Below are 18168 nucleotides of genomic sequence, written 5' to 3'. Positions count from 1 at the left end.
TTAGATAGTGTATGTTATGCGATGTCTGAGCATTATTCTCCCAGTCCTGATACGCTGTTACTGCTGCTGCAATGTTTATGTTGCAAATTTTGTAGAAGATTACTTATTCCTGCAGACAAGTTCTTTCCCATGATGTTTAGGAAACTGCATGCATTGCATTTAGACTTATAGATTTTAGTTTTAGAGTAATTTGAGAAACAAGTCAGATTTGATGGATTTAGTTTATATTTTAAAATTCTCTTTTTAAAATCAAGTAGTAAAAGTAGCATTTATTTCCCTGTCAGAAGATCTTTGTGTGTGAGAGAGAAAACAACTGAGAAGGGGTTGGTGATACATCATCACTGTTGTTTTATTCTCAAGTACTTTGAAAGAAACCAGATAAATAAAATGTCACATCTTCCATGAATAATACACAGACATATTTCCCCTAAAGACCTTCAGAATTATTGAAAAACCATCTCTGCTATGCTTTCGCAAGAAAAGAAGATCTTAATAACATGACCTTTGAGATGAAGACTACAAATCTCAGCAGAATGTGTGTAATGCTGCAAATCTTAGTTGGCGTGAAGTAGTTTTAAAGGGTGATCTTATTTTTTTTCTTTAATTTTGCTATCTTCTGGATATCTTCTGTCCTCCATACAGAAGTTTGACTGAATTCTGTCAGACTTGTAAGGAGAAGCGAGAGAGATTCATTTTCTGCAGATGAGCTTTTCTTAACCCATGGGAATGTCATGCCTCTAGGGGACTGTCCTTTGGAGAAAAGGTTACCTTTTAAAATGTAACTTATCTGTAGCGAGAAGAAATTTGATTTTTCAATATTATATGGTGTTGTATAGCTGCTGCTAAAGACATCTGCAGCATGTTCCACATCAGACCGTAACAAGGAGTTCTTGCCATAAAGCTACTGTAGTCAGCAAGGAAGGATGGAGATTTTATTTTTCTTGAATACTTTTGGGGATAGTTGTTTTGTGTAAGCATTACAAGCCCTGTATATTCAACATCCTGTCAGTCAGATCTCAGCTTTTTAATTCTTAATAATATTTCTTAAAATAAAACTTTTTGGAAGGTGAGAAACTTCTAGGCTTACAGTTTGCACCTCGTTTACTTGTAAACGATGCCTGATAATTGGTTGGCAGCACAACTGTCAATGTCAGTGATTTTTTCTGTAAATTCCTCATGTTTTGCTGTGGCACTTACTCCGCATCTCTGCCTTGTTCTTCATAGAATTTGTTGCTAATTTCTGTTAGTATTTTACACACTTAATTTCTATTTAAATGAAAGTGGTTTTATTTGCTTTGCATCCAGAGTTTGGAAGCAGACTTATTTCAAAAATGTGTTGTTAACATCTTGTTCCCTTTTTCCAAAGGGCTGGTGCTGTCCTGTGCCCACGCACTGTCCTGTGATTCCCATAGTTTCTCATGTACATAATAATGTTTTCTGTACTGGTGTATTGCTCGATAGGGGCCCCCGCTGTATGCACTGCTCACTGAGCTTCTCGTGGGCTGAGTCACACGCATTTGCTGGGGATGTCTCATGTTTTAAAGTAGATGCATAGGAATTTCCTGAAGAACAATTCTGATTTCTTAACTTCCTGTAATTCTCCATGTTTTTTATAGCTCTTTTTGGTGAACTCCCTCCTTCTGTTTACGTTCATTGTTAGTCATTTTTTAACTCTTCCTCGCAGAGGGTGCTCAGAAGTGCACCTGGCACGGAATAGTTTGTAGGGTAATGAGGGTATTCCAGTTGCTGAAGAAAGATTAGAAGTTCACAGCAAAAGGCAGTGTTACCACTCTGTTGATAGTAGTTCACACTCGGTCCTGATCAGCAGACCTGAAATTCAAACATCCAAGGCAAGGATGTGATCAAGCCATTCCCTTCCCCAGAGCTGGCTGCATTGCCTCAAGCACAAGATGTTCTGTTACACATTTCATTGAACAGATGCCTGTATAGTCACTTGCAGGGATTTTTTCATTCTCTTGTTTTGAATTACAGTTGAATTGACCAAGGCACTTTTTTTTTTTCTTTTCCCCCTAGTTCTGATGCTGTGTAGAAGATTCCCTTGCTACTTCCTTTTCAAGTGATTACATTTTCTTTCGTGTCAGAGAGCTGTTCCATATTATCCTTTATAATTCAATAAGTTGCTTCTCTGGAAATTCTTCTGCTGTGTGGATGATGCCATTCTGAACTGACATTCCAGTTTTTGTGTATAATCTTGAGCGTGCTATGCCTTTTGTGTAGTTGTGATGCAGTTTTGACTGTTTCATTTAAACTATTTTTTAAGCTACTCTGATAGAAGTATGCTACTTTCAGTTTTCACTTGCTTACTAGAGGGCTCTGTATTAGAAAAGGCTTCATTTTAGTTTCTTCCCTTTCATCATTTAAGTCCTTTGTAGCCTTCAGGTGAAGAACTGATATCTTGCAAAAGGTTGAGGCTTTCAGGCTCTGTATCAATCTGTGCTTCTGTCAAGTCAGATGAAAGTTCCAAATTGGTCTCAAAACTAACGTTTCTCAATAGAAACCTTTTTTTTATAATGCAACTCCCTGGCAGTTATCGGCATCAGAGCTTGGTGAAAATCAACAAATAATACTCAGTAGGTGGACTGTGATCCATTTTATATTTTCTGTACCTTCTAAATGGTGTGATAAGAAAAATGAAACACAGAAGTTTGTGAAAGCTGGAACTCTGTGTTCTGCCCACAGACTGTTACTTGGAAAATAAACCATTTGCTCTTTAACAAAAGTAATTTTCTGCACTTAATGTCACACCTCTTTGCAACTCTCTGGAAATTCCATGTTGTTAATTAGTGCAGTAGCAGTATAATTAGCACAGCAAGAAGCTAGCACATTAAATGGAAAAATCAGTTTGTCTTATAAAAACAACAGAAAAAGTCCTTCCACCTGACATTTACATTCTCTTTATGTAGAACTGTGACACTGCATTGCATTTCCCTGCCCTTCATTTAAAAATAAATAATAAAAAACAAACAAACAACAGCAAGCAGAACATCTGTGAGTATAATATCCCAAATTTTTAAACTGATTTGAGATGAAATGTAATTATGGAATGAAAACTATTGTAGAACAAAAATTCTTTTTTATCACATCAGAATAATGGTTGTTCTTCACCTTGGAGGTTATTAAGTAGAATTGGCCTACCTGTGGATCACCTGTCAGGTACTGCTAGAGGAAGGTGATTTGGCTTGGCAGATCTCTGTTCTGATCCAGTGCTACACAGTGCACAAGCATGCATACATACATGCATGCGTATGGAGAAGATGTATGATTTACAAATTGTTATGTTGAGTCTTTTGCCTACCATTGGAAGAAACTTGTTTTTCTATGCTCTCTGTCAGAAGAAAGAGTAAAGCTATGACTAAGTAAACCTATTTGGGCTGCTGAACTGTGGAGAGACATTGCTGCCCGAATAATGAATGTGGTTGTAAAGGTGCGCCATGTAGATGCTCATGTTCCTAAGAGCCGGGCAACTGAAGAACAACACAGCCCAACCATTTGCCATGAGTTGATCCAAACTGCATTGGAACAGGGTGGTGCTCCTGAGCATCTGCAGTATATTGATGACGTTGTATGGGGCAGTACAGCAGAGGAAGTCTTTGAGAAAGAATCGAGTCAGATAATGGAACTCATTACAAAAATTCTCTTGTAAATACTTGGGCCAATGATCATGGCATCGAGTGGATTTATCATATCCCCTATCATGTACCAGCTTCTGGTAAAATTGAAAGGTACAATGGGTTGTTAAAAACAATGTTGAAAGCAATGGGTGGCAGAACATTTAAGCACTGGGCAGAAGTAAAAATAAAATAAGCACAACTCAAACCCAAACATATGTGCCTCTTCCCAAAATAACTCTTTCTTTGGAAGATGAATTGACTAATTTTCTGAAAGTTATACTTGAGATGTGTTCTCTTGGGGCACGCCAGCCACATTTTTTCTTCTCCAAGGTGAAGTTTCATTGTATTCAGTATTCATATTTTATATATAACAATAGTACTTTTGCACAGTATGTAAATAGGAATGTGCAGGTTTTAAAGCTAACCAGTCCAGTCAAGATTTAGCTATGTGCTGGTGCTTACATTGGTTTGTTCTTTGAATGCCTTAGGATCCATGGCAATGAATTCAAATGTCATGCTAAGTTACGTGCATTTTCAGTAGTAGAAAAACTTAATGCAATGAAATACTATTTTTAATACATGTATTAAAATGCATTTACATAAATTAAAAAAAAATCTGTTAAAAATCTGTTGGATAAGTAGTGCCTTACTACATTTAGTCTGTGCTGTTTTTAAGAGAGCAGTCCTACCTCTGTTTCTGTGACTTCTGTTTGTTTTCAGTCCAGTTGCAACTTTTCTCCAATGAAATGCAAATAAAAATATGAACTGATTCTATTAACTTGTTGCAAATATGTTGCATAAAAATCCTAATTTGAAAGCAGAATCTAAATTTTGAATTTTGTCTAAAAGGAAGGGGTCATTTTGTCTGCCTAAAGACTTTGTGTGCTGTTCTCACCCGTGTTCCTGTTAAGGTATATGGAACTGTCTCTATTTTTAGGAAGCAACACAAGGGAAGCTGCATCTTTCTTGGATAATACTTTTCACTCAGGTCAGACACCTTCAGAGTTCAGTGTGGAGTGTTGATTTTTCTTTTTGGGCAAGAGGGAAGCTTGAAGAATGTTAACCTGGGGGATATACTTTAGTTGATAAAGCAAATAAAATGTGGCAGTTGGTCCAGCTCCTGTGCTTTAATAGCCTGGGGAATAAGTAAACATCTTTACAAATGGCACCCAGCCCTTCTGCAGAGCTCTGTGATAGCTCAGATTGCTCATTTATGGCTGCGTGTTGTGGGGGTGGGAAGATGCAGGCAACAGATCAGGCAGTGGGAAAGCTCCCAAGGGGTTCTCAGTTTTTATCCCTTGAGCGTAGTCCTAGACAACAGTCCTTGTTGCAAGGTTTAAAAGTGAAAGAAAAAAATGGGCTCATATTGACCAATATGATAAAAATGTAAGGGATCTCCTTACTGTGACGTGTGCATGTGGTTTTGTAGAGTGATTTTACCACTCTGACAAAGAAGACAAAATATAAAACATGAAATCTTCAGTTTTTGCAGTATAATCCCAGGCCTTTTGGTCTTCCTTTTACTTTCAGGTTATTCTAGCAATAACTTACTTTCTTTTGAGTCATACCACAGAGCAGAACTTTAGTTTTTATTTTAAATAATTTACAGTGGTACTGTGAACATAATATTTTTCCCTTGAGGATGTCTTTATATTGAAGTTTAATATCCCACTGTTAAAAAAAAAATCTATTTAAAACTTAAGCTCAGGAGTGTGACAGTTAAGTGTGACATTCACAAGCTGTTTTATAGCTATGAAAAATGCATGAGAACATAACCCACACAGCTTGTATAAGAACAGTCAGGTGATTTTCAATGTAATTTTCCATTAAAGCTTTCTTTACTACATAGATTTTGGAAATTTCTGAGAGAGACAGGGTTCACATGAGAACGTAGTGTGAGGACTCATCCTGCAGAATCTTGGAATAACTGTTATCCCTCCTACAGTCTCTATCAGTGAAATGGTTATTTGCAATGACCTGGTCAGAAAGAACTCTTTTCCCTTGTTTCTTTTACTCTGTTATTTTTAATACACTCGTGTCAGCTTGAAATAGCTTCTTCTATTTCTGTGTTCAGCATTTTGGCATACTCCTTCTCTCTCTCTTAGTATGATCTTTATTTAATTAGCCAGAGAAAAAAAAAAATCTAATCTTGGTTGCTGAAACCCATCCAACAAAAATGCCCTCTTCCTGCACTCTGTGGTGCTGTGAGCTTAACCTTGCACTGGGAAAACTGTGAGCTAATAATAAGAAAACTCTGTAATGACAACTGCTTTCAAAGAAAGAAGAACACAAAGGCAAACAGGTAGAACTGTGTGGTTCCTCAAGGGGAAGAAGCGCACCTCTCTGTGCTTCTGTCCTCTGGGGAATAACATGATCCACTACAATCTGTGCTGGCCTCCATGGAGACTTGGTTCTAATTGCAGCTCTTCAAAGGCTCCAGCACCTTGACTCCCTTCCGTCCATAGTATCTCTTCTCTCTTTCCTATCTGAGTTCTCTGGAAAGTTATTCCCTGGTATAAAGACACACATTTCAGTGACTTGCCCATCATTTTAAAAAAATGATTTATTTTAGTAAGTACAACATTCTGATGCTGAACTTTGGAAAAGATCAGTCTTCAGCTTGCATCTAAGAAATTACGATAAACAATTCATAGAAGAGTTGAAGACTTTAATTATCTTCAGTTACCTGTACAGTTTACACATGTAGTAATCAACTGGTTTTCAGACAAAGGACAAAGTGTGCTGAGCAGTCATGTACCATTGGTATTTTGGAGAGTTGCAGTAAGGAGGACTAAGTAAAAAAATGAATGATAATAATAAAGGAATAATATTAAATAGTGACTGAAGTAGTTGAGCTTCAAAAAGTAACTTTGTACAAGCATTTATCAGAATACATACATTCAGATAAAAATTAAGACTTTTCCATTGAGAAAACTTGTCTGGGTCAAATCAGAGGATTGCAGCGATTTACTAGAATGTAGGTAGACATCTTGTGAGATGTGTCAGTGGCTGCTGCAAGCACTGCAAACCTCTGGATATGTCTCGCTCAATGTGTGTGCTTCAGTCAACCATGTCCTGTGCAGAATATTCCAATGTATTCCAATATATTTTACTGGAGGAAATAAAATGCTGAAAGCAAACAAACAGAAGATGATATTTAAAAGTGAAATTGTATGTTGGATTGTAATATTACCATCAAAAAATCTGTTATCTTGCAGTAACAAGATGTTTTGGTTTTTTTTAACAAAAATGAAAATGATTGAGAAAGTTAAACTAACATGGGAAAATCTGAGTAATGAAATTCAAGGCTGAGAATCTGGAAAAATAATCATATGAAAGTGCAATAATGAAACAGTTGGAGATGGTTATGGTGTTTAGCGGTTACACAGAATTTCAGATTATTTCAATCAATTTTGTAGCACTTTATTTATATCTCTTTGAAATCTAACATAAATTTTTGAAAATATCATATTTTTGATTATCTGAGTTTGGCTTGGCTTTATAATCTAGAAAAAGAGGTAAGAAATGTCTGTACTAAGCAAATGCAAGCTATTGTACTTCAAATTAATATATGAGACTTTATTAAAAGGAAAATGTTGGGGAAATTTTGTTCCTTATTTTCCAAAGTCGCTGCATGACCTGTGTGAGACCTGTCTTTGATATTTCATTAAGAAATGTATTGCAAAGTAATTTGCAAACTCTTTTACTTCATCAAATTTCATCAAATTTTGATGCTGAATATGGGAGCATAGTATAATTCAGAGTATCTAAGCAACTGCAGAGGTCTGTTGTTTTTTTTATTTTTATTTTTTATTTCTTGGAAAATCCTCTGAAATACTTTTCTACAGCAGATAACGTCAAGAATTTTAAGTCTTTTGGAATTACAAATGCAAGGAAAAATAAGCGAGATCTAATAGTTCATAATTACGGAGCTGTGAGCAGTTCTTCTCAGTGATCCCTCCTGGAGTAGTGAGTCCAGGCATAAGAAGGACGTGGAGCTGTTGAGGTGGCTCCAGAGGAGGGCCGCAGAGATGGTCAGTGCTCGAGCACCTCTCCTATGAAGTCAGGATGAGGGAGCTGATCTTTATGATCTAGATGATCTTTATGGTCTTTTCCAACCCAACCCATTCTATGGTTCTATGATCCCACTGGAGCAGACGGCCAAACTCCACTGCTGGAGTGCGGTCACCTGGGGAGACAAGGAGGTCCACCATGGTTTACCACATGTAGGATGAACAGTGGCTAACAGGTTGTACTTCAGCTTGATTCTGGTCTACTCTTAGTTAGGCAGGCACTGGTTGAGGAATTTGAGCTGCCTGGTGAGCGCAGGTCAGTCAAAACCAGCTTCTCTTTTTGTCAGTGAGGAGTGAGGCGGTCCTGCCAGTGCATGGTCTTATCCTGTTTATCTATTCTTGGGAAGGATGGACCAGTTCTTAAGGGAAGAATGAGGCATGAGACTTGACCTTACTGCTGTGCTGCTGGCAACTGGAATATGGGGAAATGAGCCTGAGGTTGTAAGAGTAATTACTGCTGTTGATTTACTGAGTGGTAATAGATTAAAGGCACCCTGTTTCCTGTCAAGATCTTAAGGCATTACAAGTTGTTATGGCCTTTTATATTATGGTTTCCAGAGGTATAAAATTAAAGTAAATCACAGTGTGATAATAAGAGTGAATGTGAAACACATGTATAAACTGTGTCCTTTTCTTTCCCTGCTATACGAGGAAACTACCAATGAACTATTTATTGTTAACTGGAGCAGCATTGCCACTCCAAACAAAGCTACTCGCTGTGTGTTCACTGCAGTCTGCAATGAGAAAAGTAATTTCCTATCACTTTTCATTATACAGGAGATGCTTAAATATCTCAATGCTTTTCTTCTATAGTTTTGTAATGTTACATTAGTCCATAATTAGACAATTAAATGAGAAAGCTACTTGAATAAACATTTTAGTCACCTCTATTAGCGACATCTGTAATACAACTGTGATTAAAAAAAATAAAACTTGCATTCCTAACCATGCGGAATGCCTTTTTAAGTGTTGTTCTGGGAGCCAAGCACATTACTCTCTTATCTGTAATGAAGTGGTCCCAATAATGCAAGAGGAAAAAGATCAGAGAGTTCCCATGTGACATATTTTCATCAGTTATTCATATTTAGGACTTGGATGGCAAAAGAAAAGATTGTTCCGTGTACTGTAGAGAGATGAAAAGGCACAAGTTTGCAAATATGCACATGTATATCCTGAAATAATTCAATAGGAAGCTGGGGTCTTAGTCCCCAAAAATGTGTACGTGTGCCAAAGTGCCACAATTATGGCTTTTGAAATATTTAGAGCAGCTAAGGAAAGAGAATTTTTTATTTCCTGATTTATGGTTAATTAGGTGTAATGAAAGCATATGGAATCCTAAGTCATCCCACCTGGGATACTGTTGTCTGTTTAAATAGGAGCAATTTTTAGGCTAAGTTGATTTAAAACTTTCAACCATTGCTGTAAAGGAATTTAGATACAGCTGTGTTCTGCCGTACAATGGTTGGCTCCTTCCAGAAAACTGAAGTTCAAGTTCTGCTTGTAAATTAGACATAAGATCCCAAACGTGAATCTTTATTATCTACAGTGCCTTAGGGTCTGTCAGCTGAATTCAACTCTTCACATGCTCAATTTCCTTGTCTGCTTTCCTTTGTAGGGTGTAGACTAGAGTGCTATGGAGTCAGTCCCTGAATCTGATGTGAGCATCAGTGCTGATCCCCCAGAATTTCTGCCCTGAACTCTTTTGGTTGGTTTAAGTACAGGACATGAGACCACTGCAGTCTAAAATACGTGCCATTGACGGTGGCAGTTGGAAATCAGTTTTTTGCAGTGTACCTCTGCTACAAGGAGACATAAAAATCACTTCTTCAGAAAATGGAGGATGTGGATGCTTGGGAAAACAGGGTATACTTCAAAATACTCAGATATTTTCCAGGGACATTCTCATATGCTGCGCGCAAAAATGTTTGTGCTAAACTGCTTCAAATTACTTCAGTTTGTAAAAGTTAGGGCTAATTCACAGCAAAAATGTCCTTTTAACTGAATCTTTCCTTTAAAAAAGCGTTTTCGTCTGGAAATTTTAATCTCAGTCATTCCTTGATATTTTAGTTTTTACTTACTCTTAGAGGTGGGTTGGTATAGAAAGGAACATGACACTAAAAATATCCCTTTATTTTCTCTTTCAATGACTCTGCAAACTTAACTTGAAACTTCCTTAAAAGAGAAATCCAGGTGGTTCCTTTTCCTTTTTCTTTATTTTCCTTTATTTTCTTTTACCTTTATTCACATCAGTATATGATTGTCATAATCTTCTGTGAGGCTAATTAAGAAATATTCTGTTGTGTACAATTACATTTCTTCTACATGTCTGTGTTTCTTAACATACCAATTTTTAAATAGATGTGCAGGTATAGAAACAAAAAACCTGTATCAACCCATATACTAAAAACATTACTTATTATCAAAAATATATATTATTCTAGTGTCTACTATATCTAGTTTTAAACCAGGACTTCACTTGGCAGATCTTGAACTTAATAAAAAAATAGATACTGTATTGCATCATTTGGAACAACATTCTTTCACAGAATAAAAATCTGGAAATGTGGTTTTATGCAATACAGCTCCTCATAAGATGTTATCTTTCTTAATTTTTAGTATCTGCTTTCCAAATGAATCATTTTTGTGTCAGAGGATTTCTGTTTCTGCAGCTTTGTGGTGCTCTTTGGGAAGAATGGCAGCAGGTAGCTAGGCAGAGAGATGGGCTGAGCCATCGGAATCAGCAAGAGGCTGTGTTTTGCTTGCTTCTGCTTTCAATGCCACACTTAAACTGCAGATGTGAAGACTGCAGGACTTGGTTCAACAGTGCTGCTCATACATGCCATTGTAACTACCAGCTCAAGATGAATCCACAAGCGGAAGATGATAAACTTAGTTCAGAAGCAAGATAATTCCCTTTAAACTGCTTTCCTGTAGTAGTTTGATGACATTGAACAATAGTTGATGTGCAGAGGGCACTGGATACTTACAGAATGTTTTTTGCAGTCTATAGAAATTCATATTTACATATATACATTCACATAAATTACTCAAGAAGCTTTTGTAATTCAAATTTTTAGGGCAGATTGAAGCTATTGCTTAGATCTCTTAACAAAGATAAGCTGGTTTATTTGCTAGTGATCCTTTTCACTATGTTAAGTTATACATGTAAAGAATGAAACAGAAACATCTCTTTGATTAAGAACAAAATAATTTTGATATTTCCAGAGATGTGAGTATACAGTTGATATGGGCAACTACCATCTGGGGAGTTTAATGATATTTGCTGGAGTACCCTGTTTTGTCATTTTATTAGCTCTACTATTAATTATTTTATTGTCCTAAAAAGATGCAAGTAAGTGAGGTTTCATAAAGGCATTTAATCTCTAAATCTTAATTGAAGCAGTTCAAGTTTTGTTTGCAGTAGATGATGACAGATCATCTTTTTTTCTTTTTTTGGTCTTTTTTAGCCTACAAGTCCCAAGTTTGGAAAAGCAGACTCATATGAAAAACTGGAAAAACTAGGCGAAGGGTCCTATGCTACAGTATACAAGGGGAAAAGCAAGTAAGTGGTGGTTTCTTTGTTCCTTTCTTTTTTTTTTTGACATTTCATTTCAGTAAATAAGCAGAAAGTAGTAACTGGTGTTGCTGCACTTGTTTGAGAACCCTATGAATTGAATGCAGATGGATACTGATTACTGTGTTCTCTAGTGAAAGGGGCTAAGACCATACTGCACAGCTAACATTACTTCATGTCAGAACAAGATGAGATTCTATCTAGTTAATCTGGTGTTTTCTTTATACTTTATTGTTGCACTACTTTCTCAATATCTATGCGAAATTATAAGTATGATATTTAATTTTCATGGATAAAAGATTTCTCCAATGCCTGAGAGCAGTACTGAAAATATTTATTAAATGAATTTGTTAATATTTGGCTTGTCTTTTTAAAAAGTGTGAATAAAATACCAAGAGCTGTTACAAATGAATGAATTGTAAACGTAAAAGAAGTCTTTACACTTTTGCCATGGTGGTGCATATATTGTATATCCTTGGCAGCTTTCTTCAAGAGAATGAAGTTATTTTGAATTGCTAAGAGTTCAGTTACCCATCACTATAAATTCCAGACATAATATATAAGTAATCTTTTTATTGAGGCCTACATAATTGGAGGAGAACGTATAGATTTCAGCTTGTGCTTTATCACTAAAACCCTTTTGTAAAATCACAGCATGTATCTGGTGATAGTTATCCGATATGCTCTGCCTTTCAATAAGATTGAACTAAGGAAATGGGGTTACTGGATGTCCTGTCAATCAGTGGAATTCACCAAAAGTTAAAAGCAAAGCAATACTTCCCTGAAGCTATTTCATTCAGTGGTGATTTGTGTGTGTTATGAAACATAGATTGGTTAGAAATACTTCAGTGTTTTAATGGAGCTGACTGTGGATCTATAAGAAATACTTCAATGATTTTAATGGCGGCTGAATAGTAAATTGATATTATGGGATGTTCTGCATTCTCCACTTTAAATATCAAGTTCTAAATAAGTGGTGTGAATTATAATTATTATACAACTTTATTTGGCTGCTTCGTAACGTCTTTTGCTGTCTATAAAATCTATTTTGAAAAAATGTATAACTTGATTTTTGGTAAGAATGCATTTGCAGTAAATCTCTTCGTCTCATTCTAAACCTAAGGTAGTATTTCTTTACTTGCTGACTTAGTTTTACCTTCAAGAACTGAACAATTCCTATATTACACAGTACCATCCAGATTCAGCACCTCCAATCCCAGCCTCTATTTCCAGGAGAAACAGATGAATTACATTACTTCATAACATCAGGCATCAATTCCTTAAGAACAGGGGAAACACTATAGGGTTTATTTGCTCTTATAAAAGATGTAAATTAAAGCTCTGTTACCTCTTCAGTCCCCATGAGAAGCTGAGGAGTCAACAAATGGGTAGGGGCATGTGATCAGGCCAGCTCTTGCTGTCCCATTAGAGCCAAATAGTGCTACTTTCTGCTAGACTGGCTCTTACTGCTTATAGCACTGTCTATAATGATACAGAAGTTTTTTCTACCTCCTGGTGTAGATATACAGGGTAAGGCTGTGATATGCATTACTATATCCCCTGTTTGTCTGTTCTGTGGAAAAGAAAATGGGTGAAACAAGTCAAAAGAGGCCTTTCTTGTTTTGGCATGTGGCTGATTCTGACTACTGAAGTATTGAACCCTCACAGCACTCTGAAGAACACAGATGCAGAGCTTATATAGAGAAGTTGGTAATATGTGCACAGAAAAGGTACTTTCATTTAAATATTGAAGAATCTCTGATTTTCAACCAACTCTAATGCTCAACTTCATCAATTTGACAAGATATTTTGGGTATGTGTCCTTAACTGTAGCAGAAACTGGAGAACTTAAGATGAGATAGAGCTACTTTGAATGATGCTTTGTACTCAAAATTATTGTGCTTAGTATTTATCACCAGGCACGTGCACCAAGTTGTGGGTTTTTTGTTTGTTTGTTTTGTTCTAAAAATAAATTTCATGACATACATAGACATCAAGTAATAGAAATCAAGGGAAAGTTTATTAGGTGTAGGAGTAAAGCACCTACAAACTGAAGGACATTGCAGTTTTGAGAATTTAATGGCACATTTTCTTCTTAAAAGAGTTTTGTAACCACGTAACATGCTATATGTATATTCTATCTTATTAACATTCGGAAAGCTGTAGATAAATATCAAAGTTTGCTTTATAATAACATCTAGCAAGTATTTTGAGAACAAATTGGCTGAACTACATCTGGAAGAATACAAACTGAGTTCATATTTATATCAGTCTTATTATGTTATGTATTGTAGGGTGAATAGTTCTAGAGAAAGGAATTCAGATAGAGATATTGCAGAGGATGGTATATTTCCATGAAGCTTTATATAGGTGGTACACAGAGTACTAGTAAATAAAGGGTGGCTCACCTTTTACAATGGTTGAGGCTCACCATTGACTCCACCCTGGAGAGATCTCCAAGAAGAGATCCTTCCTTGGTGGTGGTCAGCCTTTAAATGGGGTCTGGGAGAGGTGGAGCCAGACTCCACCCCTTCCAATCACACAGGTATATCACTTTCACCTGTGCTCCTGTGGCTGACTCAGTGCTTGCCTCAGGTGATCAATCAGTGGTTCAGGCCGAGATTCAACAGTTCCCATACACGTATTTACTTGTTTGTAATTTAGACATTGCTTTTCTTCTAACTGCTTGGGCAGTTCTGATCATCTTAATATTTGTTAATAGCAATGTGATTTATTTCCCTTATTGTGAATGAATCATTTTCCATTATGAGCTCTTCCATGAGCTCTTCCATGAGAAGCTTATTACCAGCTTAATAAGGAGTACTATGCTATAATTTTGAGTTTTCCAAATCCACTTCCTGTTTTTGTTTATATTTGAATTCTATATTCAGCTGCTTGAAAATGTTTCATAATGATCCATGATCTGAGTAAATTTGTATTTTATAGGCTAGTTGATACAGCCACAACTCCTAATTCAAGTTTATTTCGTTAAATGAAAAGTATCTTTGAATTTATGGCCTGCTTGAATCTCTGGAAGAAAAACCTCTGTTTACCTTAGAATGAACTGAGGCAGGAGAGAAAGAAAATCTGTTTCATTTCAAAATCAATTTTTTACTCATTATAAAAAAGACTGCTAGCTTTCTCATCAACATATCATGTTTCTGTATCTGACACACTCATGCAAGTCACTGAGGATGTCTCCCAGAACCAGCTTCTGTTACTGCTGATCATTGGTACTTTGCATAAAGTAGTTATTTATGGTTTTCATTACCAAAGTTCAAATGAAGTCATCAGCTGGCTGAAAAAAGGAGGAAAAGATACTGTCCTATTACTACAAATATACTGTTGTGTACTGTGTTTGAGAACAAAGATAATTTGGTTTCATATTCTACCAGGAGATTTTTAATGTGTCCAGGAAAATTGGTTTTGTTTTTTTTTTTTAAACAATTGCTCTCAGATAATTTATTTTCTTCGTTTTTATTCCACTATTCCATGCTCAAGCAGAGTTTTTTTTTTTTTTTTTTTCTTTCTCCCAAACAAATGGACTGTTAAAGCACTGCAATTATAATTCCTAAGTCCAAACAGGGGAGATAGTTATATGTTATTTGCATGCATTCAGCTTTGAGAATTCCAGTCTGAGTAGGTCTGTAAAAATGAAGAGGAAAAAAAGGAAAAACATATGTTGAAAGCAGGGAACAATCAGGCATGACCTCAGATTTGGGTGTTAGGCATCTGTAAGACTAGTAATGTTTATATATGACAACTGCAAAGTGAAGAAGATTTTTAAGAAGAGCACTGTAGAGCTGTGTTCATTCTACACTTCCTTCAGCTTCTTAAACTGCTTGTCTCTAACCTCTGTGGTTATATATCACTTGAAACAATAACATTAAAAAAATTACATGTTTTTCTGCCTTCAATTTTTTTTTTCTCTACATTTCTGATGGCTTTGGGAATTAGCAGTGTGTTTCAATGCTGTAGATCATTTGGGTTCAACCCCAAACTCCTTTTTTTGCCCTGCTTGCAATATTTTCTTGAGCGCTCTGAATGCAGGGTTTATTGGGCTGAAATTACTTAGTGTGTCCTCCAGTAGGATATTTAATAGCAAAGTTCTGGAATAAGTAATGTTTGGGTTTTCACCTATATTGTTGTAGTTTCAAGCCTAAAACTTCAATAAATGATTCAGAAAGTTGTGGCTGGGGAGGTCATAGGCAACTGCTTGTCATCATTCTTTTGCCTTCAGCAGCTACTGAACAGGCCCAGGTAGAACAGATAACCAGGACGTATACAAATCATGATGCTTATTTTGTAAAATAAATTTTTAATATAATGATTCTTAAGTTTCCAAACACATCCTTTACTGAACACTCTTGACAGGAAATTTGAGAGTGCTAGATTGTTTTTGATGCTTTGAAGACTTCAGCAGTGTTTCCTTTTACTAATGGTACTGGGTTGTGTTATGAGGAGTGTTGCCTTCAGGCAGAGGGAGGCGGCTCTCCACTTCTGTTCAAACCCCAGTATTCCTTAGAGTATACTGGCTCTTTAGAAGAAGAAATATACAGAACTACTGCAGCGAATCCAGAGGGGGGCCACAAAGATGATGAAGTGTTTGAAGCACCTCTTCTAAGAGAAAAGGCTGAGTGAGCTGAGATTGGGAAGACGAGGCTCAGGGGGATCTCATCAATGTTTATAAATGACTTAAGGGAGCATGCAATAAAGAAAGGGGCTTCTGTTCCACACCCAGTGCTGAGAAGAGACACAAACTGGAACACGGGAGGTTCCCCTTGAACGCCACGCAGCACTTCTGTGCTGTGTGGTGCCAGAGCCAGTGGCACTGGTATGCAGAGACTGCAGGATCTCCTCCTCATACATCTTCAGAAGCTGTCTGGGTGTGGTCCTGAGGACCCTGCTCAGAGTGGCCCTGCTGGAGCAGAGGCTGGGCTGCATGGACCCGTAAGTACCATAGAATTGCTCAGGTTGGAAAAGACCTTCAAGATCACCAAGTCCAACCTCAACCTAACCATACTACTCTAACTCTTAACAACTCACCATTAACTCATGTCCCTGAGCACCACATCCAGACTGTTTTTAGCACATTCAGGGATGGTGATTCAACCACCTTGCTGGGGAGCCTTCCAACTTCAGCCATTGTGTGATTCAGATACTATAATACTGTTATCATTTAGAAGTTAAGGATTTCCCAAATTTGAGTGTTGTCTTAAATTTGAATCCATGATCCACTGGGAATGCAGAGTCTGTACAACGCTCTCATTGGATCTGTTCAATTGAACAGAAGTTTCAAGAAATGCCATAAAGCTGAAAGTCATTTTTAAAATTAGTCTGCTTTTGTAGACTTGTTTGGTAAAATCTTGACAGCTATGTTACTTTTTTTTTCTTCTTCTAAATATCTGCATGAAATTTCTTTTAATGAAGAATTCTTCAGCCTTTTAGATTTCACCCCTTTTGATCGTAATGATAGAACAAAAATCCCACAATTCTAACTTACTACTTGAAAAGATGAATAGATACATAGCAGCTTACAAAGACCTGAAATCAGCCATTCCTTTCTTGAAGGAATGCGTGCTGTAACTTGCCTTCATGAGAAGCCTGGCTTTTTGGAAATAGGGCAGGATCAGAAGTACCAAGCCCTTGTCTCCCTATTAAATGTGATTTTTCTGTCTATTTGAGTATCTGTGATAACATCTCAGGAATGTGAAATGAAGTGGGCTAATTCCTCTTAAAGGATGATGGATTTTTCTTTTTGTAGTCAGATAAAAGTGGTTCCCTGGAGTGTGGGGAAGCAGCAGATTGAACAGAACGGAGTGACTGAGGAAACTGAATCACTGTTCTCTCAGACTGAGCTTTTCTGTTTATTTCAGAAATAGCCATGCAACCATTTGTTTCTTGTCTGACAGTCATTGCATCGATGGGCAAATCTATTTGAGTTCACATGTTGAACTTCAGACACGCATAATAAAGCTCATCTTGGCATATTCATTTTCTACGTTCTCTCAGGTTAATTTATCACATTACTTGGTTGTATAAAATCCCAAAAGGTTTCTTACTGTCTGTATTGAAATTCAGATCACTATTCTGCTTGTATTTCCAGTAAAATTCTGGAGAAATAATTGATTAATGCTGTGAACTTGTCATTTCCTTTAATAACTTTGAGTTAAAGTAAATAAATAAAATCCTACTGAAGTTAATTTGAGAGGCAAGTGAAGGATAGTTTTTTACTCGTGATCTCTCTGCCTTTCTTTTTTTATTTTTTTTAAGATTCTTTTCCATGGTTTCAAGTTACTGTTGAGACAGATTAACAGAAATTTTTAATATAAGTATTGTGGCTTAATCCTTCATCTCCATGTAATTTTGTGGGCAACTTTGAAAAATATTACTGTCTTTATAAGTACTTTGCAGAAAGTAAGTTATAGCAACAGGTTCCTTTTCAATTATTGTATTTTTTCTGTTTGCAGCTGAACTCAAGAGATACTGTCTGTCTGTATGGACACGTATCTTCCTGCTAGCCCTTGACCTTCTTCCCACTTGAACATTACTATAAATACACCTGAATTTAAAGTGATGAAATCTTGCTTGATCTTTGCCAAATAAATGTTGACTTGAGCCCTGAGAGTCTGGTGATGAAGCCAGGGACAGCAGGAACGAGATGCTCTTAATGGGAGCCCCTTGCAGAGCAGTGTAAAGGCATTCTGTACTTGCCCTGGGAACTCCACTTGTTGCCCCTAAGGAAAAACCCTATGCTTTTGGCAATATTATGTACTGGCATGGTTTCCATCCTCTCCTCCCACAGTGTTTAATTGCCCTTTAAGCTATAGGCAGAGAATTAAAACCGATTACTTCAGTTAAAGTGATGTGATCTGTGACTGCTTCTTGC

General features: G+C 36.7%; 1 protein-coding gene across 2 annotated transcripts in view; it reads left to right on the top strand.

Annotated features, from left to right (window-relative positions):
* CDK14 (cyclin dependent kinase 14) overlaps positions 1-18168 on the top strand; it is a 308533-nt gene that overhangs the window by 75460 nt on the left and 214905 nt on the right. For both annotated transcript variants that reach the window (XM_065731296.1, XM_065731297.1), the window contains one exon: positions 11173-11267. In XM_065731296.1, the coding sequence (XP_065587368.1) occupies positions 11173-11267 (95 nt within the window). The remainder of the gene's footprint in view (positions 1-11172; positions 11268-18168) is intronic.

Source organism: Cyrtonyx montezumae, unplaced genomic scaffold, assembly GCF_038088225.1.
Source record: "Cyrtonyx montezumae isolate F1298 unplaced genomic scaffold, pur_monq_1.0 scaffold_14, whole genome shotgun sequence".
In the NCBI taxonomy this organism is placed as follows: Eukaryota; Metazoa; Chordata; class Aves; order Galliformes; family Odontophoridae; genus Cyrtonyx; species Cyrtonyx montezumae.
Note: the sequence above shows the minus strand (reverse complement) of the source record. Positions and strands in the feature narration are given on the sequence as shown.